The sequence below is a fragment of the Penicillium solitum genome (assembly GCF_028829755.1).
Source record: "Penicillium solitum strain IBT 25940 chromosome Unknown utg000001l_segment0_segment0, whole genome shotgun sequence".
NCBI classification, from domain to species: domain Eukaryota; kingdom Fungi; phylum Ascomycota; class Eurotiomycetes; order Eurotiales; family Aspergillaceae; genus Penicillium; species Penicillium solitum.
The window spans coordinates 5257298-5280894 of NW_027072121.1; the positions used below are offsets into that span (position 1 = coordinate 5257298).

At 49.0% G+C, this 23597-nt stretch overlaps 11 protein-coding genes across 11 annotated transcripts; 3 read left to right on the forward strand and 8 right to left on the reverse strand.

The window, feature by feature from the left end:
* Positions 1-41: 41 nt before the first annotated feature.
* On the reverse strand, positions 42-2027 carry N7455_001986 (MFS transporter; the record flags this gene model as incomplete). The annotated part of the gene is made up of 3 exons (XM_040950949.2): positions 1544-2027; positions 1105-1494; positions 42-1049 (listed from the first exon to the last, which is right to left on the reverse strand). Exons 1-3 carry the CDS (start codon positions 1952-1954, stop codon positions 42-44), a joined length of 1809 nt encoding a protein of 602 aa, XP_040817967.2. The 5' UTR covers positions 1955-2027.
* Positions 2028-3521: 1494 nt separating this feature from the next.
* On the forward strand, positions 3522-5199 carry N7455_001987 (Zn(II)2Cys6 transcription factor; the record flags this gene model as incomplete). The annotated part of the gene is made up of 2 exons (XM_040951778.2): positions 3522-4319; positions 4372-5199. The coding sequence occupies 2 exons, from the start codon at positions 3522-3524 to the stop codon at positions 5197-5199; spliced, it is 1626 nt and encodes a 541-aa protein (XP_040818379.2).
* A 57-nt stretch (positions 5200-5256) lies between these two features.
* Positions 5257-6219, reverse strand: N7455_001988 (oxidoreductase, short-chain dehydrogenase/reductase family; the record flags this gene model as incomplete). Its single annotated transcript, XM_040951151.2, has 3 exons — positions 5257-5497; positions 5559-6107; positions 6170-6219. The coding sequence occupies 3 exons, from the start codon at positions 6217-6219 to the stop codon at positions 5257-5259; spliced, it is 840 nt and encodes a 279-aa protein (XP_040817587.2).
* A 754-nt stretch (positions 6220-6973) lies between these two features.
* On the reverse strand, positions 6974-8556 carry N7455_001989 (aldehyde dehydrogenase family protein; the record flags this gene model as incomplete). Its single annotated transcript, XM_040951522.2, has 4 exons — positions 6974-7087; positions 7155-7578; positions 7629-8101; positions 8155-8556. 4 exons carry the CDS (start codon positions 8554-8556, stop codon positions 6974-6976), a joined length of 1413 nt encoding a protein of 470 aa, XP_040817998.2.
* Positions 8557-8771: 215 nt separating this feature from the next.
* On the reverse strand, positions 8772-9655 carry N7455_001990 (type 1 glutamine amidotransferase; the record flags this gene model as incomplete). The annotated part of the gene is made up of 3 exons (XM_040951000.2): positions 8772-9071; positions 9131-9357; positions 9412-9655. The coding sequence occupies 3 exons, from the start codon at positions 9653-9655 to the stop codon at positions 8772-8774; spliced, it is 771 nt and encodes a 256-aa protein (XP_040818488.2).
* Positions 9656-10031: 376 nt separating this feature from the next.
* Positions 10032-11738, forward strand: N7455_001991 (glutamine synthetase family protein; the record flags this gene model as incomplete). The annotated part of the gene is made up of 5 exons (XM_040951381.2): positions 10032-10501; positions 10554-10816; positions 10868-10920; positions 10978-11655; positions 11708-11738. The coding sequence occupies exons 1-5, from the start codon at positions 10081-10083 to the stop codon at positions 11736-11738; spliced, it is 1446 nt and encodes a 481-aa protein (XP_040817606.2). The 5' UTR covers positions 10032-10080.
* A 718-nt stretch (positions 11739-12456) lies between these two features.
* N7455_001992 (cation efflux family protein family) lies at positions 12457-13906 on the forward strand (the record flags this gene model as incomplete). Its single annotated transcript, XM_040951903.2, has 2 exons — positions 12457-12771; positions 12836-13906. 2 exons carry the CDS (start codon positions 12457-12459, stop codon positions 13904-13906), a joined length of 1386 nt encoding a protein of 461 aa, XP_040817800.1.
* Positions 13907-14797: 891 nt separating this feature from the next.
* N7455_001993 (uncharacterized protein) lies at positions 14798-15267 on the reverse strand (the record flags this gene model as incomplete). The annotated part of the gene is made up of 2 exons (XM_040951382.2): positions 14798-15193; positions 15253-15267. The coding sequence occupies 2 exons, from the start codon at positions 15265-15267 to the stop codon at positions 14798-14800; spliced, it is 411 nt and encodes a 136-aa protein (XP_040817605.1).
* Positions 15268-16197: 930 nt separating this feature from the next.
* On the reverse strand, positions 16198-17250 carry N7455_001994 (uncharacterized protein; the record flags this gene model as incomplete). Its single annotated transcript, XM_040951767.2, has 2 exons — positions 16198-16970; positions 17043-17250. The coding sequence occupies 2 exons, from the start codon at positions 17248-17250 to the stop codon at positions 16198-16200; spliced, it is 981 nt and encodes a 326-aa protein (XP_040817948.2).
* Positions 17251-17996: 746 nt separating this feature from the next.
* Positions 17997-20827, reverse strand: sey1 (dynamin-like GTPase SEY1; the record flags this gene model as incomplete). Its single annotated transcript, XM_040951281.2, has 4 exons — positions 17997-18295; positions 18357-20101; positions 20161-20610; positions 20679-20827. 4 exons carry the CDS (start codon positions 20825-20827, stop codon positions 17997-17999), a joined length of 2643 nt encoding a protein of 880 aa, XP_040817779.2.
* A 435-nt stretch (positions 20828-21262) lies between these two features.
* On the reverse strand, positions 21263-23588 carry N7455_001996 (uncharacterized protein; the record flags this gene model as incomplete). The annotated part of the gene is made up of 3 exons (XM_065604199.1): positions 21263-23136; positions 23194-23466; positions 23519-23588. 3 exons carry the CDS (start codon positions 23586-23588, stop codon positions 21263-21265), a joined length of 2217 nt encoding a protein of 738 aa, XP_065462690.1.
* Between the last annotated feature and the right edge of the window lie 9 nt (positions 23589-23597).

A 23597-nucleotide genomic window follows, 5' to 3' on the forward strand; every position in this document is an offset into this window, starting at 1 on the left:
CAATCTTAATGCACGAAAACTTAAAGTAATTCGTCAATGGCCTAGCCAGCCGCAAACGTACTCTTTTTTCTCAACGCTTCCCCAAACTTCCACAAAAACACTGGCGCCGGTACCCCAATAACAATAGCCACAAACGCCAGCAGACTGTTCCCCCACCCATAGTTCAAAGCACTATACATGTACGGTGCGAAAAGCGGAAACCCAAACCCAGCTAACGAGCGCAGGAATGCACCAGCAGCAAGCGCACTAGCCGCAAACCGTGTATATGTATCAACCATATAAGTCTGGATACACTGGAAGGCAATAATATTGCCAGTACCAAACAGTACAGCACCGATGTTTGGCGCGATCCAATGGCAGTGGTACTGAGCGGTCCAGCCATAGATGAACAAGCCCACGGGGATAAAGAAGGCGCCGACGAAGAGCAGTGGGACGCGGAACTCCGGTTTTCCCACACCGCCATTGCGGGCCTTGAGACGGCGATAGATGCGGTCGTTGAGCGGGGCGCATATTTGCGAGCCGAGCCAAAAGCCCAGTCCGAGAGAGATGTAGTTCAGACCGCCGATACCGGTCGATTCGTTGTAGTAGTTTGGGCTTGTCCAGAGGGTGGGGAATGTGGAGAGGACGAGGTACATGATTCCATAGATGTACGCCATGAATAGGGCGAGGACTTGGACGATTGGCTGGGTGAAGAGGAGGCGGAAGGGACGGATGAGTGAGCTGCGCAGGACTTCGAGTAGGGTCTTATTTTGGCGCTCTGCTTCTGTTTGGTAGGAATCGTCGCCTGTTTCTTTGCGCAGGCGGACGGCGCGGTCGAGGAGGATTTTCGGGCCGTAGCTCTCGCGTAGGAAGAAGAGGCCCATGAGTTGGATTAGGCCGTCGGTTATTGAGGTTGCATAGAACACCCATCGCCAGGTTGTGTTTTCGGCGATGAAGCCTCCTGCGATGGGGCCGAGGGCTGGGCCCAGGAGTGGTGCAAGACTATAGATTGCGATTCCCTTTCCGCGCTCTTCGGCCCGGAAACAATCTGAGAGGACTCCACCGCCGATCTGGGTGTCGTTAGATATAAGCTTTTCTGGGGAGGAATCTTGGGGCTTGGCTTACTGCTAGCGGGGCACTGCCACCTAGTCCAGCAAAGAATCGGCAGACAATCATTTGGACTTTTGTTTGCGATACGGCACACCCGATGTTAAAAACCAGGAAGAAGAGGTTCGCGAGCTGCAGGACGATGGTTCGGCCGTAGATCTCTGAAAGTGGGCCGAGGAATAAAGGGCCAACAGCGTACGCCAGAACGAAGATTGAGAGCATAAGTTGTGAGACCACCTCATCCGTGACTTTCAGGTCCGCTGCCAGTGACGGCAGTGCCGGTGCAACCATTGATGAAGAGACCGGCGAGATGAATGTGAATAGTGACACGGTGATGGTAGCAGCCCATTTCTTCTTGTTGCTCCAGTTTTTCGGGTTTTCGGGGTCTTCAGGACCGTCCCATTTTACCTATACAATTTAGTACCCATTACAGATTTGGGAACCTGGAACAACCTACCAGTTTTGGGTCGTGACGAGACCGGTTCGACTTTGCCGTCCTCGATTTCTCAAGGTCGTGCTGTGCAGCATCGGCCTTTTCTAGATCCAGATCGCGCTCGTTCACAATTCCATTTCGCACTTCCTGGATAGTATCGGGCTTCTGCTCGTTTTCAATGCTTGATTCACCAAAGTTGGACCCATCGTCGCTGTGATATACAGACTGATCATTGAGATGTCGCCCTGAATAAATTCGATCCACCCGAGCCATTCCTGAATTTGACAAAGACCGTAGCCTAGTCCTTAGAGAACCAGCCAAGCTCTGAGATCGTGACCGTGTTCTTGATGCCTGAAACTCGGAATCGGTACTGGATATTGATGTCGACCGTGACCTGGTCGAGCCAGATTCTTTAAGATCTGACATTATGCTCATACGTAGAACCAATCGACAATAATTGAGGAAAATAATAAAAAATTATAGCCGCAAAGCCAACTAAATGTGCACGCGACACTGAGTCACTAGGAAAGAACGAACCAGACTGCAACAACGGGGAACGTTTTTTATATCAAATCAATAGCCACGAATAAAACAAAAAAAAAAAAAACTTCAGGCAGTCGGCATATTCCCAACCGTTCGAACGGCGATAAAGCAAAAAAGGAGCTTAACACCGCCAGAAGAAAACCCACAGTCTCTCCAATTTGCAATGAGGAGCATAGTGATTGGGTAGTAATTAAAGCTTGACAGGGTAACCTGGCCAGACTCCATTTGCCCCTCTATTTATCACAAATTTTCTTGGATATCGGCGGCTTGACCCGTCTTCAGTTGTCATTAGGGCAGTATCCATGCGGAGAGAAGCCTGAACCGCCATCTTTGTGGCTTCATTTATGCATCCTCAGGTGTCAGTTTTCGGGTCTTCGGCACATGGGTCACGTGTAGTGGCTGATCGCTAATACGATATACCATATTGGGAGACCGGTTGGTGGGTTCTCCCGGTTCCGGGATGTTTTTGATTGGCTGACACTTTGGTTTATGTCCGTTGCATAGTATCCCGGAATTATGCAGTCTTAACTCGGGGATTTGCTGACATTCTTTGATATCTAAAGTCCACGGGTGGTTTCATCGGATATCCGATCATTTGTCGGGGGTCCGATTTACGTTGAGTTTAGTCTAGACCGCCAGTTTAGAGTGGCTGGTGCCCAATTCTTTCTTGTTTTGGTATCTATTGTTCTGAGAGGAATAAGTATACAAAACAACACCAAAAGAGCTGTAGTAGTACCCAACAACTCTGACCTATATGATACCTCATTTGACTTGTTGTAATAACCGACTATGTTCACCTACACATCAAAGCGATGGCGATCAATGGCAGCTTGAATAGTGTCAGTATGATATGCCGGCGCAGCGAATTATGCAGCGAAGTATCCATCAAGCGTCAAATTTGCTGTCTGGCTGTCAAACTGCAACTTCAAAGATGGGCACGTCCAGTTCCAACTATGAGGATCTCGCTCACATGGCGGGTCTGATCGTGTACCAATTAGCCTCCTTCCTATTGTTGCACGATGTAACGTTAGTTGACAACATCCTTTCGTCAACGCATGGCCATTTCAAGTTGGATGACAAATGGACTACTAGGGAAGAACTCCGAACTAGCTCGGTATTTTCCCAGAAATATTCTGTTAAAGTCAGTGCTTGAGTGCTGCATATAACGATATGTGGCATGATGAAGCTGAAAGTCCAGGGGGCTTTCTAGATAAATACGATACTGTGGCGATGGATGGTTTGTTGCCGAATGAACTTTGAGGTATAAGATCAAAGGACGTTTAAAGGTATTAAAAACACACAAAGATCATCAAGCCAGTGTTTTGTCGCCTCTCTTAAACATTTTAAAGTACGTTGGCCGAGCCAAGATTACCCCACACTTTCTTATCTCTGCCCAGAGATACGATTGGTGCCGATATCCCCTAATGTCCAGCCTTCTTCTGATCTCCTGGAAACAAAGATGCCGCCAGATCGACGAGTGCAGCGAATCGTCCGAGTAAGAACTGGTTGTTTGACTTGCAGGCGTCGCAAGAAGAAATGTGACGAGACACGTCCAATCTGTGCTGGCTGTCAGCGGAATGACCTGGGTTGCCAGTGGCCCCCAGATGTACCTGGCAAGAGAGACAGCCTTGAGGACGAAGCTCAAGTACCTGCGATAGATGAGTGCCGACCGAATATATTCGATGCCATTGAGGGGCTCGATGAAATGTCGATGCCTAGGAGTCCCTCGTCGCAACGAGCGCCATCTGTTTCATCGAGTGCAGGGCATTCGGTGACTACTGGAGACCAGCCTGAAAACACGATGCTGCATGAGGAGATCCATAATCAACGCCGACTATCAACAGCTACCGGGGGTTCCCCTACCAGTGACGCTCTTGTCACCTCTGTCCCACTAGGAAATGCGCTGCCGCGCAGCCTATCCATGTTGCCTGGCTATGATGCCGAATCTTATCAGCTTCTCAGTCATTACCTGGCCACAACAGCCGACTGTATGGCAAATGGCTCTACGCCTGTCAACCCCTTTCTTGTACAGATTGTACCCCTGGCATTTTCTAGTGACTTGTTGTTGCAGCTGGTAATCACTCAAAGCGCCGCTCACCGCGCGTTTCGATCACGGGATGAATCAGACACAATTGCTCACAGTCACTACACAAAAGCCCTCCAGCATTTCCGCCGTGGAGTAACGGACTTTATTGACGGGAAAGAATCGAACCCTCTTATGCTTCTAGTGGGGGCGCTTCTCATGTGTTTTACTGAGGTAGGGAATCTATGATTCAGAAATAATGTGTTCGATAATCTAACAAAAGCAGACAGCAAAGGGTGATATGAATGGGACAATATTCGACCATTTATCCGCCGCGAACTCTCTGTTAGTCAAATTGCTTGCCCAGAGCGACTCGGCAGTTCCACGAGATCTGAAAGATTTCGTCATCGAATACTACACCTATACGGCGACCGTCAGCATGATCTCAATCGATGCTCGCTTTAGTGGGCAGCTTTTCTTAAACTTGGATCTCGAACAACGGTCACGCGAATTACTTCGGACCCAGTATGTGGGAAATTTGTGCGGTTGCTGGCTGGAATTATTGTTGCTGATTCCCTGCATTTTCGATCTCGGCCGACAGTGGATCATGGACGATACCCAGGCAGCCGTTCCAACGGCTGATGATATTGCCATGTTTGCATCCATACAAGCCCAGATTATACGCTGGTCGCCCTATCCTAATGTCGGGACGGAGGTCCGTCTGGCTGGGTTAATCTTCCAAGAAGCCATACTCATCTATCTATACACCTCCCTAGGTGGTTTCCAATACACCAGGGATGGAATGTATAAAGGCATGGTGGAAAATGCAGTGACAGAAGCCATGTCATACCTGGACGAGCTGTCGCCTAGTGCGCGCATCAACTCTGGTCTCTGTTGGCCGATCGCTCTGGTGGGCTCATGTCTTCTGAACCCCGACCAGCAGGACTGCCTACGAGGACGGCTGAATGCCATGACCGAGAAATTTGGTCTTGGAAATATGCATCGAACACTTCTACTCCTTGAAGCAATGTGGCGATCACCTGCATCCGAGGCCGGGCCATGGAATATTTGTCGAGCAATGCAGGAAAACCAAATATGGATCTCATTTGCGTGATGTTGATCGTCATTCTGTTACTCATATTATGTACAAACTAGAAAATACCCCACCCGTTCATGCAGCCAAGTTCTTCGGTGCTTCAGTCGCCGGGCCCTCAGGCGTAACATATGCCTTTGTCAAGCCACCATCAACGACGAAGTCAGTAGCATTAACGAAACTGCTCTCATCGCTAGCAAGGAAGATAACCGCATGGGCCTGTTCAACCGCCTCGCCAAACCGACCGGTAGGGAAATGCACCTCACGACGGAAGCGCTTTTCCTTATCATCACCGAGCCAATCCTGCAACAGAGGAGTGCTATCTGAATGTCAGTTCCATCAAAGGTTTAAATGGGGGAAAGGGCAAAACATCGACATACTTGAGAGGTGCAGGACACAGCGAGTTGAATCGGAACCCTTCACGGGCATGAACAATAGCCAGCTCCCGGGTCATTGCCAGTACAGCACCCTTGCTAGCGGTATACGCCAACTGCGGCGTCGCAGCCCCAACCAGAGCAACCATACTAGCAGTATTGATCACGCTAGCGCGCTTCTTGCCATGCCTCCGGAATGCGCGCACAGCATGCTTCGAGCCGTACCACACGCCCTTCACATTGATATTCATTGTGCGGTCCCAGATATCCTCGGGACACTCTTCCGAATCTCCATCCTTGGGGTGCATGATTCCAGCATTATTGAAGATGATATCTAGTCCACCCCAGGCATCGAGATGAGCGACTGCTGCTTCGATTTGGGATTCGTTTGAGACATCGACGACTTTGGTTTCGACTTTTCCGGTGCGGGTTGAGGCGGGCACGACACTTTCCACCTTGGATAGGGCTTTGTTGAGGCCTGCGTCACTAATGTCGGCCATTAGGACGGAGGCGCCTTCGCGGAGCATGAGGATTGTGGTTTCGAGGCCGATACCTCTGCTTCTTGTTAGTTGTGTCTTTTATTACTTAGTTTGTCATGTGTGGATAGAGGTACATACCCAGCTGCACCGGTGACGATGGCATTCTTGCCTTCAAGACGGCCAACCATTTTGATATTGTGTATGCGTGATATTATATGATAAAAGGGGCTGGGGAGAATGGAAGAGTGTGCTGAAACGGTTTGAGCGGTTGATAAGAGTAAATTAAAAAAAGACTGCAGAGGGTAGGTCCTTGGTAAAGGCCTGAATTTATACCATTTCCAATCTCTAATCTCCAATCTCCAATCTACACTGCACAATCTCCGTACCGGAGCAGCTCCCACCGATATCCAACCCACATGATAAATTAGATCCAACCACGCGAGTCACCGCGCTATAATCCCCCTTTCCCCTTTTCAAGTCATCTCGATCCATAAAAAAATGTGGTGTGGGTTCAAAGCTCTATCGCGCTTCTACTACCCCGCTGGCGCGGTGAGCTCAACACGCGGGGCATGAGGGGTAGCTGTTAGGTAGATCTTCAACCATTCAGGTGCATGAGGCAGAGTCCGATCATATCGTTGACTATCTTTGGTGGGGTTTCGGGGTTAAGGCAGCGCGGTCCGGGACCGCGCTATAGTGGGGCTATTTGGATGAGCTTCATACAATATGTTGAGTAATTCAGATATCCATGGATATTCAAGAGCTCATATGTATTACCCTTAATTACAAGTTTTGTGAGGCTATGATTGATTCTTGTCTGAATGGTTCTGGGTTAAAGTTGTAGGAGACAGGCCCAGATCGAGGAATAGTTGAATAAAACCAATGATATTGAAATTTCTTGAATTGTTTTTATAACACTATTTATTCATCTTCGAAACTGCCTACTCATGCCGAGCCATCTTTGATGTGGTAGCTCTTCAGCTTCACGAATCCATCATATCCACGCGGGCCAAGGGTGCATCCCAAACCCGAGGTCTTCCAGCCAGTCCAAGCAAGGTCCTAATGTCCAATATTAGCATTATTGAGCCAATAACAAGTCGGTTAAAAAGTTGGAAAGATGTTTTACCGGGCTTGGATAGTCACAGCGATTAATAAACACCGTACCGGCCTCAATGCGATCGATCAACTCCTCTCCACGAGTAATATCTTTCGTCCAGACGCTCGCCGTCAGACCATAATCGCTGTCATTCATCAATGTAATAGCTTCATCATCACTGGAGACCTTCATGATTGGCATCACAGGACCGAAAGTCTCCTCCTTCATTGTAGCCATGGTATGGTTGACATTGGTCAAAACAACCGGAGAGACAAAGTTACCCTTTTGGATCTGAGGATTGCTTGCCACATCAAAGCTTAGGTTCTGGGGAGTAGAGTTGACAGCTCCTTTAGCAATTGCATCCTGGACATGAGCAGTGATCTTCTCCACAGCCTGCGTTGAGATAACAGGGCCTGTGGTTGTGCTTGAATCCTGCGGATCACCAAGTTTATACCTGATTTGAATGTCAGAGAAATATACACTTTTGAATGTGATCAAACTCACGATTTCAGCTCTTCCTGCACAGCGCAAACAAAGTCCTCGTAAATCTTCTCATGGACGTATACCCGCTCAATGGAACAGCAACTCTGTCCGGAATTGAAAACAGCTCCGTCCACAAGCTGCTCTGCAACGTGCTTCACGTCGGCATCTGGACGAACATATGCGGGATCATTTCCACCAAGCTCGAGATTGACGGGCTTGATGTGTCGGGCGGTTGCCTCCCTAAGTCTGATCCCACCTGCAGTTGATCCAGTAAATGAAACAGACTGAATCTCAGGAATCTGTGCCACCTGATCCAAAACATCCAGGTTTCCAATGTGAATGACCTGAAGGACCTGAGGGGGAAGTCCTGCCTCGGTAAAGATCTCGAGTAGTCTGTTTCCAAATAGCGGGGTCTGCGGCGAAGGGCGCAATATAACGCTGTTACCAGCAAGAAGTGCCGGGACAAGAGCATTGACAGTGGTCAGGTAAGGATACTATCATATTAATGAGCAAGTCTGTGGATACTTCAACAAGAGTGTTTACTCACATTCCAAGCACCCGCAATAAGCACTGGTCCCACGGGAACACGCTTGACTGTTCGCCGGAAGCCGGCTTCTGGCCGACCAGGGAGATCGGACAGGCTCTCTTCAGCAATATCCATCAAGTACTCAGCGCGCAAACGCATAGTGTTGATCTCTGATGCACAGTACCGAATGGGTCGCCCCATTTGCGCAGTCAGTTCTCTGGCCAAGTCATCGCGACGTTGTTCAATAATGTCCAATGCTTGTTTCACAATGCTTTTCCGGTCCTCCAGAGATGTTGTTTTGTAAGACTCAAAGGCATGCTTTGAGGCAGCAGCAACCTTGATAGCTTCTTCGAGTGAAGTGCCAGGCTGGTCAAAAATGACCTCGTGGGTCGAGGGGCAGATGGTACGAATTTGGTTTGACATAGTGTAGGTTGTGTTACGTGTATCTGGTCTGGGAAAAAGAGTGGAATCCCGAAGGTGGGAGGAGGGACTTTATAGCGCGGAGTTGGTGGCGCGGTTGCAGATCTGACACCTTATCTTCCTTTTTTATTAATTTTTTTTTCCACATACATGTTGTACTATTATTCTTTTGTATCTCAATCTTGTAACAATATCACTTTATTTTGTATCTGCTCAAACTATTTGGTCTTCGCATCGACTATGAAGCTTGCAATTGCCTTCGCTATCAACCACCCATCATGGGATTCACCCATTCGGGATAACCCATCCTTATACAGTTCATCGCCAAATATCCCATTATCATGTCTGGCTTCAAGCAGACATGACATGATACCTTCATTGTATTCCGGATGTCCTTGTACCGACAGCACTTGTTTGGGCATGTAAAGACCCTGAACTTCACATTTTGGACTTGTAGCGAGATTCGCGCAATCGATCGGAGCATCAAAGACAATATCCCGGTGCATTTGTTGAATACTCTGTATTTAATAATCAGAATCCCGCTCGATTGGGCTTGTTCGGGTATTTCTTCACTTACCAGTGTATCCTTTCCAAAAAGTTTCTTCCCTGTCTCAGTCAGAGTAAGCTTCTCGACAGAAATCTCCCATCCAGCTTCGCTTCTGCCAACTCGAGCTCCCAGCGCCCGAGCAAGAATCTGATGTCCGAAGCAAATCCCAACCACGGGCTTCTTGTGTGTCAAAACAGTCTCACGAATGTTGCTTGTGAGGCCACGGATCCATTGATCTTCAACCCAGGCGTCGTGTTCTACCAATTATTATTAGTTATACCATTTGGATATTGAAATTGATGGTAACGTACTGCTTCCGGTCAGAAGAATGGCGTCGACTTTCTCTAGATCAAGAAATCGGTTATTGTCCACCATCTGATGTTCACTAAATTCCACTGTGATGTCTTTGAACTTCTCAGATACTTCCAAGTCCTTAAAGGCTTGCCTCAAAAGGGCTTGGAATATCGTGAAGTAGTCGCCATACTTTCTGAGAACAGGCTGGATAGGCGTGTCACACACGAGAATGGCGACGTGAATGCGAATGGAGGGTGTCATACTGGATACGTGTACTTCCAACTTAGATTCATAATGAATAATGAACCCCATTTAATGTGATTTAATCCCAAGTCCGACTCTCCAGTTTTGTGTCACAATCAGTTCGACAGGATAAGCGCGCTATCTACAACCCCACAGCGCGGACCGCGGAGCATCTCCGTGATAGTCATAGCTCCATGACATCCATTGTTTTTGCGTGTGCTCCGTAAAGAAATTGCTATCGTCTGCACCGCGCGGGGGTATTTTCGACCTGAGAGATGCGCGGCATTAATTTTGACCACATGTTGGACCCGCAACCTCACAATCCACTATTCGCGCAATTGTATAAAGCCACAGGGGCCGGCGAAATATGTCTCTTTCAATTCAAACCCCAACTGTTGGACTTCGTTAGTTAGTCCTACTGCAATTGTTGAAATTTTCTCAGAATGATCACGCCCACCATGATCACTGTCGAATCACTCCCTACCCTTCTCGCCGACGACATTAAAGTCAAAGTCGCCGGTATCGACAGCGATGGAGTGCTTCGTGGTAAGGTTATGGCCAAGGAGAAGTTCCTTGGGATTGCGGAAAAGGGATTTGGCTTCAGCTCAGCTCTTTTCGGTTGGGATATGCACGATATGCTATGGACAACCGATGCACGGGTCGCGCCCCCGGAATCAGGGTACGCAGACTTCCTGGCTGTTCCAGATCTGAACTCGTTCCGCCGTCTACCGTGGGAAGAAAACATCCCTTTCTTTCTAGTACGATTTCTTGATGATGCACGCCCAGTTTCTGCAGATGGGAGGAGTATGTTGAGGACTCTGTGTGATAAGCTTGCGGGAGAGGGGCTTCATGCTTTAGCTGGAGGTAAGTTACAGGGAAATCTGGCGAAGAGGTCTGAAAGGCTAACACTAGACAGTCGAACTTGAATTCATGAATTTCCAGACTCCCTCCGAAGACGGATATGGCAGTGCAGGCTCCCAGCATCCCAACCTCGCTACTTTCCTAGAGAAAAATGCCCCTAGTGCCCTGCGACCAATTACAGCTGGCATGTTCTGCTATAGCTCAACGCGACCGGTTGCCAACAAGAAGTACTTCTACGATATTTTCAATACTAGTGCGGAGATCAACTGCGGAATTGAAGGATGGCACACTGAGGGCGGGCCCGGTGTGTATGAAGCAGTATGTCATCCATCCAAGTCATTCCATGAGCTCCTCTGATACTTTGCACAGGCCTTGAAGGTTTCCGAAATTAGTGAAATGGCAGACAAAGTGGCATTATTCAAGTAAGTGCTCCGAACACCGCAAATCATCTGTTGCTTCCAGAGCTAACAAGTCGACAGACTCTTAACCAAATCTCTGGGGGTTGACCACGGTGTTACACCATGCTTCATGGCCAAGCCCATGCAAGGCATGCCAGGCAGCTCCGGACACATCCACATCTCACTTGCTGACAATGATGGGAAGAACCTGTTTGCAAGAGAGACACCTGAGGTAAACCCTCAATGGTCGGACATCGCACACCTCTCCGACACAGGACGTCATTTCCTAGCTGGGCTTCTGGAAGCTCTACCAGATATCATGCCATTGTTTGCACCGACTGTGAACTCATATAAGCGCCTCGTTGAAAACTATTGGGCACCAGTGCACATTAGCTGGGGACTCGAGGACCGGATTGCCTCAATCCGCCTTATTACACCACCAGTATGCAAGCCAGGTGCCACGCGCTTTGAAGTCCGCATCCCTGGAGCTGATCTACATCCCCACTACGCGCTGAGTGTCATCCTTGCAGCGGGCTGGAGGGGTGTACAGAAGAAACTCGAGATCAAGGTCCCACCGATGTCTGCACGTGCCCCAGGGGACCGTCCAGAGCTTCTGCCCAATACTCTGGACAAGGCTTTGGACCGTTTCTCTGCTCCAGGAAGCATTGCGCGGGAGCTTCTGAGTTCGGAGTTTGTAGATTTCTTCACAGCCACAAGACAGCATGAATTGGGTCTTTGGAGAGAGGCCGTGACTGATTGGTAAGTCGGAAATATCGTGCTACCGATGAATGCAATACTAACTCGATTATAGGGAGTTGAAGCGATATATTGAAATAGTATAAATTTGTAAATTATTGCTGAGCGTTGCGAAGCAAATTAATTTTATGACCAGGTATTCATTCATATACCAGATCTGTATCCCCGACTTTTCTTTCGAACAAATCAAATTTCTTAGTTTATTAAACAAGGAGGAGACATGAAGTCTGTGTAGTCCATGGTGAACCAGTTTGGATATTTGCTATATATATCCGGGTCCTCTCCCGATAAATCTCTCATCTATCTAAATCCCTCCATATTATGTGCCGCAAAGCAACTACTTCTCTCCATATATAGATATATACATATCGGTGATTGAGATACAAGTCAAAAATATGGCCGCTCAGTATGAAACTAGGCCCCCGGGGTCCCCACGCCCGCTTATGGTATCACAACCAATGAAGTATTTGGTACTTGTGCATGTTTCTGCAGGTAATAGGCTTGTGCCGAATAATATTTAAACACGCCAGGAACTACCAAGACTACTCTGTTGCCTCTTTTCATTTAAATAATCCCCATGAACATACAATGCATTCAATCTCTTATTCAGGGCTGAGATACAAGAATGCGCTAAGGCTTTTAGGTTTCCGGGCGCCTTTAGGCCGCCCACGTGATGATCGGCAGAAACACCGGGGGCGCGTTCGGGGGGTTGATAAGCCCCAGCCTGGACCTCCATATGTACTCATGTGTATGTACACAGCAACCATCAATTTATAAAGGCATTCTGTTCGCAAAGCCAGCGCGATGGCTTCGAACCTCCCTCTCCCTCTCCCGCCGCGCACTCCCACTCCGCCAGCAGACGACGAACATGCCTCCCAGATCAACTCAGGGATACCCATCGATCGCAATTCCCTATCGCCGCTTAAGGCTTCCTTTCCGAAAAGTATCATGGATGCTGAAAGCAGAGATACTTTGAGCCCCACGAAGTCCTCTTTTAATCTGGCAACCTCGCCTGAATATGCAGAGACGCCAATCGAGAATGGCTCGGGCGACACATCCCCCGCCGGGCCATTCAATTTCAATACCACTGTTATGGCGAAGAGCCCAGTGATCAAATCGGTGGGTTGAATCTCGCTGATGACCTGTGATGGCGGTGGCGCTAACTTATTCTCTCGTGTTTCAGAACATGGGACAACGTCGTGGCCACAAGTACAAACACAGTAGCATATCGCACCAGATCTTCCTCGAGCCTCCTCCTCGCGCGCCCCTAGCCCTTCCGAACTCCCTACCCATGCCAACACTGAAAGAGTGCCGATCTAGCATGTCGAAGGATCAAAAGACCCGTTTCTGGTGGAGTCTATGCCATATGTTCGTTGCGGCGTACACACTCTGGACCGCACATGGGTCCCTGGCCATGACAGCATTGTCGCATCTGATTCTGTTTGATTCACTCGGGGCTCTCTTGTGTGTTGCGGTTGATGTTCTGGGTAATTTTGAAGTTTGGAAAAGATCGACTATCCGCCACCCGTTCGGTCTTGAACGTACAGAAGTTCTAGCCGGATTCGCGATGGCAGTGCTTCTTTTGTTTATGGGAATGGATCTTATCTCCCACAATATACAACATTTCCTCGAAAAGGCTGGCCATGAGCCTCATCACCCGCATGACCATGACCGGGTTTCTCTGGGTAGTGTGGATGTGACTGCAGTTCTAGCCATTTCATCGACGCTTGTGTCGGCAATTGGTCTCAAGAACCATGCTCGAATTGGGAAGGCTATGCGATTTGGATATATCCAATCTCTTCCATCGGTCTTGAGCAACCCCTCTCACTTCCTCACCCTCTCTTGTTCAACTCTGCTGCTGCTTTTACCTCTGGTCTCAATCCGGATCTATGATTGGCTCGATAAGCTCTTGTCTGGCACCATTGCCTTCTCAATGTGCTTCCTAGGAACTCGCTTGGTGAAGACTCTAGGTTCTATGCTTCTCATGTCCTACTCCGGTCAAGGAGTTTCTGATGTCATCAAGGATATTGAAGCCGATGCTGCTGTGTTCGGGATTGATGACGCTCGATTTTGGCAGGTCCATTATGGGCTATGTATGGCAAACCTCAAGCTCCGAGTCAATGGTTCTGAGGATAATCTTGTCCGGTTACGGGAGAAGATAACCAGCTTGATTCGCAACAGGCTGGGTGGTGGGTATGGCACCGGTGGTCAACGATGGGAGGTATCTTTGCAATTCACGATTGAGCGTGCATGATCTTTCCAATTTCGATGGCCGGTGCCTGATCTGTTCAGCTGTGCATACTACAGGATACCCCTGTATATTAGGAACGTTTGCTCCATAGCCAATAGATGCCTCCAAGTTCAAAAATCAGTGTTCGGGGTACTTCACTCACGAATGTGCAGTAGCACGTAAGTACAGAAACGTATACCTCATAATATTACTCTCGGGTTCAGTTTCCACATCCTCCACATTATATTCATGGCAAGCAACCGAGTGACATTTCATCCAAGCACGACTTACTCTCAGCGTCTGTTCCGGAAGACTAGAGGCAGAAGTCACAGCGATGCACATGATGAAGCAAAAGAACATGAAAGTAGCATCCGCGGTAGCAGAGGCCAGGGAATGTATGATTTGTTCGAGACCAACATCATGACTGCAGATATTGACCTAGTATAGCCCGAGTAGTAGATAGTAGACGAAAGCAACGTCGAATTTTGTCACGAGGTAAAGGTTCTACGTTCATTTCCGTATTGCTTGTTAGATCATGTACTGCTAGGAAGCCCCCTCCCCTTCTTCTTCTTCTTCTTTCCTTCCATTACCTCTAGGTCTGAGACGAAGTTAGAAATACAATGTCTGCTTTGGAGATGGATTATAGATGAGTTTCTGTGTAACAGAGCAGCAAATGACTGATGTTTCTGGGCATTAGGAAACATTATGCTATCAAGTATAATACCATGGGAAATATAGCCCAGGAAGTACTCGGTAATACCACGGAGATATCCGTGCATCAAAACCAATTGAGAATACATAAGAGAAAATAGACGATAAAAGAATGTAGGTATCCATCGCCAATCCAACGGCTCCATATAATCCAATTTGGCAATTCCGACAGTCATCATTGCATAAAAATCAGATTTCCACCTTCTAGGGGAAACCTGCACAAGCCAGCTTGAAGGAGACAAAGCCAGGCTCGAGGATATCAGGGAGACACTGGCCCTCGGAGAAGGGGCCGTGTTGGAAAGGCAGGAAGTGCACAGGCTCGCCAGAGCAGCCGTCGTTGTTCCAGATGGTCACGCCGTGGCACAAGATGGTGTCCTTGGTGTCCATGCGCGCGTGGAAGGAATAGTTGTCGATGCTCCAGTCACGGTTGACGGTAGTCTTGTCACAAGTCACAGGAGTAACGCTCACATCGGCAGAGAACTTGGGCTCGCCAAGTGCGGGATGGCCAACGTCGCACTTCTCCCAGGACTGGAAGCTGACGCTAGCGACAGGGAAGCCAGCATAGACAGTCATAGCAAAGGTGGCCGCGGTGGCAAGGGTCTGTGTTGTGTTAGTAAGTTGTATACATCGGAGTGTATATCATAGAAGGGTGGAATTACCTTAGAGAAGTGCATCTTGGTCAGGGAATGTGGTTATTTGGCAAAGAGAGTAATTTTCCGGTTAGGAAAGGCGTTAAAGAGAGTGTCGATGGTGTGAGAATATTTAGTTTGAGGAATCTGATGGGGAACTGCCTCTCATGGCATTTAAGTAGTGGCTCCCAAGAAGCAATGGCACGCGACGATCGTGGTTGGATAATAATTGTCTTAATACGACCTTTTCGAGCATGTGGAATGTAGGAATTTAATTGAGTATTTAGTATTTTGCAGCAAAGGAGCAAAGGCACTTGAGGGAAGGGGAAAAGGGTTGGAATGCGTATGGGAAGATCAAACCAGACTTGGCGGATAAATGTTGATCTCTCACAAGAATGAAGCCCAAGTTTTACCATCTCTCCAGTTTACTTGTAGCTTTAATTCTAGCAATCCTCGCCTGATTGTATATGATTGTCAATTGGGCTTTACCGGGGGTGGTCTATCCAGCAAACTAGTTATATAATTCCCAACTCAAGCGTTTAGTATAAGCATCAACTGCGAGGAATTTGAGTAATAAGAGGACAACCCCGAAATATGACCATCAAATCAAATCAAGCTATTCCATGTATATATATTCCTAGAGTACCGTCACCGAGAATCATACTCCACCTCTCCCATCGACAAGAAACCCTCCACGGAAATGCAATGCCTGATCATATTGGTCTTGCGTGAGCATCAGGTTATCTCTATAGCGCTAATAATTCCAGAAGCCATCAAATAAATGCTCTTGATTTGGTTTTTTAGCAAGAAATTTGTCAGCTACTCCATTGTAGGTGAGTGGTCGTGATGGTCGAGGTTGAGTTTGAGGTTGGGGTTGATAGTAAACATAGAGCCCCAGAACTAGGAGGATTCAGGGCAAAAGAGCTGCCGCCCGTAGCTTCAAATTTCCTTGGATTGACACTACTTATTATGTGACTAGAAAATAGCCATGCAGTTAGGCGGACTAGACACTCCCCGGGTGCAGTTCAACGGACTACTCGAGATAAAGAAACTCCAACGACCCAAACGCTTGCACGTCGCAGCCAACTCCTCCAAATCAAACATCTCCCCAATAGGAATTCCCCAGCCAGCCAGAAGATGATGATGCAAATCAAACTCTGGGTTCAGAGCTGGGTAAACCTCAAAGCTAACAGCATCGGACGCAACAGCCGCAAAATGATTATCCCATATAAAGCGCAGCACCCGCTCACTCTGTTCGATTCCAGCATGTTGCGGCATACCCTGCTGACTGTAAGCCACTCGATCTTCGGCCGACATGCACTCCCAAGTCCCAGGCAAGCCAACCCGCAAGAAAAAAATATCGCCCTTCTGAAATTTGATATTGCATTCGCGCGCGATCTCCTGCACCTCATCTAGTGAGATCATCTGTCGGCTTAGCGCATTTATGCTGATGCCCTTCTTCTCCGCATAGGAGACGTAGTCGATTAGCACGCCGCGCCCAGCAATGCCCTTCTTTGCCCAAAATCCGATGCCAATCCGCGACGAGTTCTCGTCTAAAATTTCCTTTGCGGTCGTGCCGCCATAGAAAAGTCGTCGGTCTTGGTCTTCTGGTGTTGGTGCTGGCGCATTATGGTGCCGGAGGCCGTCCCACTGGGAGGATTGCTGTGGGTTGAAGTGGTACTCGTCGTCGAAAGCGACGCCCTCGGCGACCCATTTGACGCGGTGCTCGAATGGTTTGCGTCCGAACCCTGGTTTTTCTAGTCGTGAGTCTCATGGTTTTTTATTTTATTTTATTCGACGGTCAGGTGCCCTTGTTTTACCTGGTGGGCTCAAATTCTCCATGTTCCAGTTTAAGCATACTCGCTCGCCGGTCTGGATTTGTGTTCGCGCAGCTTGAGCAACTACCTCGGGTGTTAGAAGGCGGAGCATTCCCAGTCCTTCTTCTTCTGACTCTGCAGCTCCAGGCCAGAACCGACGCTTGTCGGGGAGATCATCAAATGTCTCTGGGAGATTGGGAATGCCGGCCATGGTTTGGGGTGGAAGGAGAGGATCGGGGAAGCAGATTAGATGAATGACTTCAGAACTTCAAATAACATAAACCAATCTTCGTAGTGAAGTCGACTACTCATGCTGGCCCGGTTGAAGATACCCCTCATTTCGGAGGAAGTCCGGTCCCTTGACGTGGGTATGACCCCCGCAATGGGAGCTCATTGCCAATTTAGTCAAATCAAACAGAACACAGCCTAATTAGCTGAACTCTTCAGAATTTGACCATTTTGCGCAGTCCAATGTATGCATGAGTGCCACTGAGATGCTAAGAAAGCAGATACTATCTGGGGAGACCCAGTCGAATGTTGATATTCGGTTCTGGTGCAATGGAAGCAACTCACGGTCCCTGCCCCCAGTACCACGCCCTATGTGACAGCTAGTGCCGGTATTCCAGGAATGCAGACCCTTATGTCGTTCCTTCCTAACCTGCGTACAATCTTAGGACGCCTAACGAGGTAATTGAAACCATGTGGAAACCTACGAGTATAACCCCCTCCTCGTCCCCCTCCTCCCACTGGAAGTATCTGAACTCTATATGTACTGCGACTAAACAAATTCCAAATCGATATAGAATCAAAGTCAGATCTCCTGTTCTACCCAAGGAGGTTGTACTATGCAGTGAAAAGTCCATTGTTGTATGCATATATGCATATAGAAGCTACAGAACGCAGAAAGTAAAGTACAGGGTGGTCGCCAGAAGAGCAGAGCACAGTAAGCAAGAAAAATTACATGTCATCCAGGTCGTCATTGGCGTTCGAGCCGCCCTTTTGCATATCCGACATTTCATACTCTTCCTTTCGGCCTGAAGATCCAGCACGCTCCCCAGCCGACATAGCAATTGCCTGGCGGCCAGTGTCGGAGGATTCTAGGAACTCGCGCAGGCGGCGCTTGCCTTCTTCCAGAGCTTGCTGGGAGGCTGCCTCGGTCATCTTTAGCATGGGACCCCACAGGTTGAGCTGATAGGTGATGTATGAGCCGATGGCAAACGCAAATAGCAGGATAAAGTAAGCCGGGTTGCGCAGGACTAAAGATTACGTCAGTAGTCAGTATATGTGAAAATGAAGGATTCATCAATGAAAACTTACCGGCCCAGATTTCGTTCCAGCCTAGAGCCAGCAACAAACCGTAGAAGTACAAGGGAACCTGTGTCATACCGCCGATGGCGCTCCGCTTGGCCTCGACGTAGACACCGTCCGCGGCCTTCTTAAATCTTACAGTGAGCTCTTGGCGCTTCGTGTCGCTAAGAATTGTCATCTCTTCTTCCAAACTCTTGCCCTCGTGTTCGTCCACACCCCCAATGGGGGCCAGATCTTCCTCGTCCGCTGGTGTCGCGGTGCTTGGAGTGTGTCCAATCCATCGGTCAAGCGGGGGTGGAGCAGTAGTCCTTTCCAGGCGGAACCGAGACAGAAGAGGAATCACCGTCAGGGTGGACTCGCGCGCACGGGTGTAAATGCCCTCGATGTCATCAGTTGGGCGCCAGATGCGTGGCACACCGGCTTCATCATAGCGGAACTTGTCCTCGAAGTTCTCCCGAAGCTTGAGGAGCAAGTTGCCCTCAATCATCTCCTCTTCAATCTTGGCCCGGAGAACACCCCAAGACTTACGGCGCAGTCGCCAAAGGCCAACATCGACCTCATCAATGCTAGCATCAAAGCTACTCGCACGGTCCGTGAATCTCCGCTCAGCGTCCAGAACAGTTTCTTCAAACAAGTTCCAGATCCGATCCCAGAAGTTTTTCTCAGTAGGCTTCTCCCCATTTTCGGGGGCACCACCGCCAGCTCTTCCAGACCCAAGGGCATTGAATTCAAGGCCCACAGATTCACCCAGACGAGATTGAACCCACCGCTCGACGCGGGTGGCCAAACGTCTCATTTCATCACGGCGCAGTCGGGCGCTGACCTCATCCAATTCTTTCTTATACAAAGACAGCTCTTGCTTGTAGTTGCTCCAAGAGGCCCCATCCACCAATGTGGAGCGGGCGACTTCCTCAAACTTCTCCAAGGAAGACTGGGCCTCCTTGGTGACGATTTCGGCGAAGTCGTAGCTACCGCCCTTCTTCTGGCCATCTTTCACAGCAGCACTAACGGAATCGCTGAAGTCGCGAATTCCAGACTTGTGAGCTGCCGACAGCTGGCCGTGGAAAAGTGCCTTGAGGCGGGTATCGACCTTGCCCTGAAGCTCAGCGCTTTTCCGTTGGTAAACACCCTTGTGGTATCGGCTAGCTTCCGTCTCAAAGCTCTTTAGGGTCTTGACGCGCGCAGCACGCATGGCAACACCAAGTCCACCTAGGACCTCAGGCGCACCAACACGCACGGACTCGGCCTGCTTATCTTCAAATGCGACGATCGCCTCATCGAAGCCGATCATTACCTCGCGCAAAATTTCGTCACAACGGAATTGCGCAAGCAGCTCCTGCTGTGTGGGCAAATCCAAGTCCTTATTGTTGACGATCTGATCCCAAATCCCCTCTGCATAGTGTGAGAATCCGTCGGCCGGGATGCGGCGGTGGTACTCGGGGAGGAAGACTCCTCCTTCGGAGAACTCGCCCTTCAGGGCATCCCTCTTTGGGTCTCGGTGACCTTCCCGGAAACGCAGGCCAAGCTTCTTTGCTTCCGTCACAAACTGGTCAGGTTGATAACTCTTGTGCGGCAGGCCGTAGAATTGGAAATCAAAGTAATCGTGAATTGTCGACTTCTCCAAGCCCGCAGGTTTTGATATAGTGTCCCAGAGGCGGGAGAGGTCTTCCAGTAATGTCTTCTGCAGGTTCTTGAGTGGCGTGGTACCGATGAAATCACGAATGACGAAGAATAGGAGGGACCGGTGGGTGGTACTGTAGAGATATGAGCACCCAAAACGCATAGAGAAGACAATGATCAGAAGGATACATACTGTTTATCCTTTAGGAATAGTTGCAAGTTCACTTCGAACACGGTCTTCAACAACCCCATGTTGGCTCCTTGGTATAATCCCACCTGGTGTTCCCAGATGTTGACAATGAGGACCTCACTCGTCGCAAGCGCAAAGAGCGCACTTTTGCGCTCGAAGTCTTGATCCTCGCCTCTCTCGCGACCGTCAGTTCCCTCCACGTCCATGACCAAGATGTTATCAGCCATGCGCTCCGCCGCGCCAGCTTCGCCCTGCTTCTTGTTGTTCGACAGCCAGATACCCTTGGTTGTTTGCCTTCTCTCTAGTTCCGACATCACGGAGAACTCGGTACCGAACAGGTGATTGAGCAGTGTGGACTTTCCGGTGGATTGCGAACCAAACACGGAGATGAGATGGTAATTGAAACCAGCCGAGGTGACATTCTCAAGGGACAGGTACTTGGACAGGTTGGGACTATAGTGATGCGATTAGCATCTAAGCCTCATAATTAGATGAACCATAACAGAGGGGGGTGGCCATACTTGAACTCCTTATTCCCATCAATCACCTGCACGCCGTGCTCATACGAGGCAGTATCACCTTCGGCGCTGATCGAAGCAAAGTGGCCATTTGAGAGAATCGACGGCGCAGTTGGACTCCTTTCCAACCCCGAGGGGCGTCGTTCAGCCATATTTATCTTCCTGTGCTCTGTGTATGTTGGGGTGAGGGGAGGTGTTGAGGTGGCAAGAGCGAGTGGAAATAGGAAAGATATACTAGGATCTAGAGGACCATGCAACCGAAGAAAAGCAACAGACTAATCAAACGGAAAAATAGGAAGGATTAAGGGATCACACGGTCGTTTCACGGGTTCATTGAGATGATCAGTCCCGAGGTCGATTGCTGGGGAAAACAGTCTTACATAAACCCCTTTAACCCCCGGTAACGTCACTTCTAGACCACTCTGGACCTTCATTTCTTGATTTCGTTTTAATCTATTCTATTGCATTTTACCAACAGAATATTAAAATTTCATGTCTTTCGACCGAATACATATATTATCAATTGTTCTATCTTACAGCATATACAGATTTCAGACAGCTAAGTAAAGCCACAGGGGTATCTAAGTTCATGGTGGGGGCACACCATCTGACCAGTTCAGATTCCAGCCCTGATCAAGTCCGAGGTCAACACTATGGTTTGGCCACATATACTGCCCAAAATCATCGAACAGTCCACTAAACGCGTTGAGCTCCAGGCCAACATATGGGTTTGTCACTGTTTCACTCCTCGAAACCCATGACTCGTCTGGATATCCAGACGCCATCGTGGGTGTGAGGGAAGCACCATTCAAGGCATCGGTGTTTGTACTTGGTGCACCTTCAGGGTCAGACATTGGCGGCGTGTAGAGCTGACTAGGACATTGTCTCGGGCAAGAAGCCTCCGTCCCCATGGTGCCTGATACTACCAATGTCTGCTCCTTGCTTTTGGGGGGACCCGTGGAGAACTTGGCTCCTGCGCCGACCGTAATAGTACCAAAATAGGGCACTGTAATTTTGCAACTCGAGATGCAGCTCCAATCGCGCTCGAAATTTTTGGTGTCATGGATGGCGCCGAGGATGTTCGCAGACTCGGCAGCAACTGAGCCTCCTAGCTCTGTTGCCGCCTGGCGAAGGATCTCAACGACCTTCTTTACCATATCCCAGTCTTGTTCGTCTTGCTCTTTATTTTGATCTGGGTTCTCGTCGGAATAGCCTTGTAGGTGGATTATCAAAAGAAGACATAGCGTGAAGGCCATAAAGTCGATCATTTTGCACAAATAGGGCTTGATGTTGGATCGAAGGACGTTGTATAGAACGAGTCCTTCTCTTGCCGATTGAATGGCGATCGTGTGGCAGGGACGGAACTGAGGCTCATGGGGAGATTGCAGCATCAGGGGTAGATGGAGAAAAGCACGCAATAGCTTGAGCATGAATTGCAACGGGATCCTCTCCATATAGTGTTCTCGTTTCTCGCCCTGACAAGGCTCTGCGGCTTGGAAGTGACTTGGCATAGATTCCCAAGAATCCTGCAGCTCTTGGTCCAGTTTTAATGTTGCCGCGAGAGTCATCTTGGAAGAGTCTTGGTTTCGGTCAACCATATGCCCCGTGATGATGCCAATGCGTAGCACATATTGCTCGGGGGCAGATAAGTTTGAATTGAGACGTTGCTGCGTCTGTGGCAAAAAGAATTGATCGCTGATGCCATAAGGCAGGCCAAGAATCAAACTTAGGAATCGATCCGATGTTGCCAGGGAACACCAGATTTTCAAGCGTCTTTCATAAAAGGAGTCGCCTAGCCTTGGAACCTTGGTGGACAGATGCATTCCAGCTAAATGGGCAAACTCGATCGCCCGACGCATCACCAGCCAAGCTTTCCGGAGCCGGCCATCAGTCAAGTGAACCCTGTGGAGCAACATCTGACATTCTATACCGGGCAGGGTAGCCGCGAAGTTGTCATCACGGACGATTAACCGATCCACCATCTCAATGCATCGATCAGCGAACTTTTGAGGTTCCAAGGGAACGGTTAAAGCACTAAAGTCGAATTCAGACGGGGCATGAATTGCACTAATACACAGACACAGGAGTGCCTTGGCGACTTCGGCGGGAGCCACTAGATTATCGCAACAATTTTCATTAAAAACGAGTCTGTCGCCATGTCGATCGAACACCTCTGGGAGATGATCTTGCCACACGAACCAATGGAAGGACGCGTTGATTATCTTATCCATGTCCTCTGCGGGAGGAAGGAGAGACAGGAGTTCTGCACGCACTGCTTCGGCCTTTGGCGACATGTCTTGAACACCGGCAAATTTATCATTATTCGACGAGTCCTCTTGGCGGCTCACGAAATAGTTGTCAAACAATTGGAGTATCGGTGCATTGCAAATCTGGTCACTGGATGGGCCTAGTTCGTCTGGCTCGGTAGCTAGTGACCTTGAATGGGCTCTTATGCCGTCCGCTGGGTAATAATATCAGTCTCGCGACATCAATCCACACGCATCTGAACGATACCAACATTTATTTACCCCATGGCGCTCACAAGGCGGAGTGCTAGAGTCCCGTCGGTCTAGGCGCTTGGTCAACCCCTCCACAAGGTTCTCCAGGTGCGCGACTCGCTCGCGAAGACTGTATGGTTGTTCGCCAATTTGGGAGTTCCGATGGTAGCCGGATAATGGAGGGGTAATGACCGCATGTTCTTGATCAACACATTTCATGCCTCTGGACCGACACTCATTACAGACTTCTGGGCGGTTGGGGTGGAATGTGCATCGAATCTTGCGCCGCCGACCTATAATTGAACGCTATTAGCGCGGACATAGCAGACATTCTCCGACGCATACACTCTGTGCAACTTCTAGTCCCCTTTCTCATCCGTTTTCGCGCCGGCTCTTGGTCTGTCCAGGATTCCATCTTAACCTG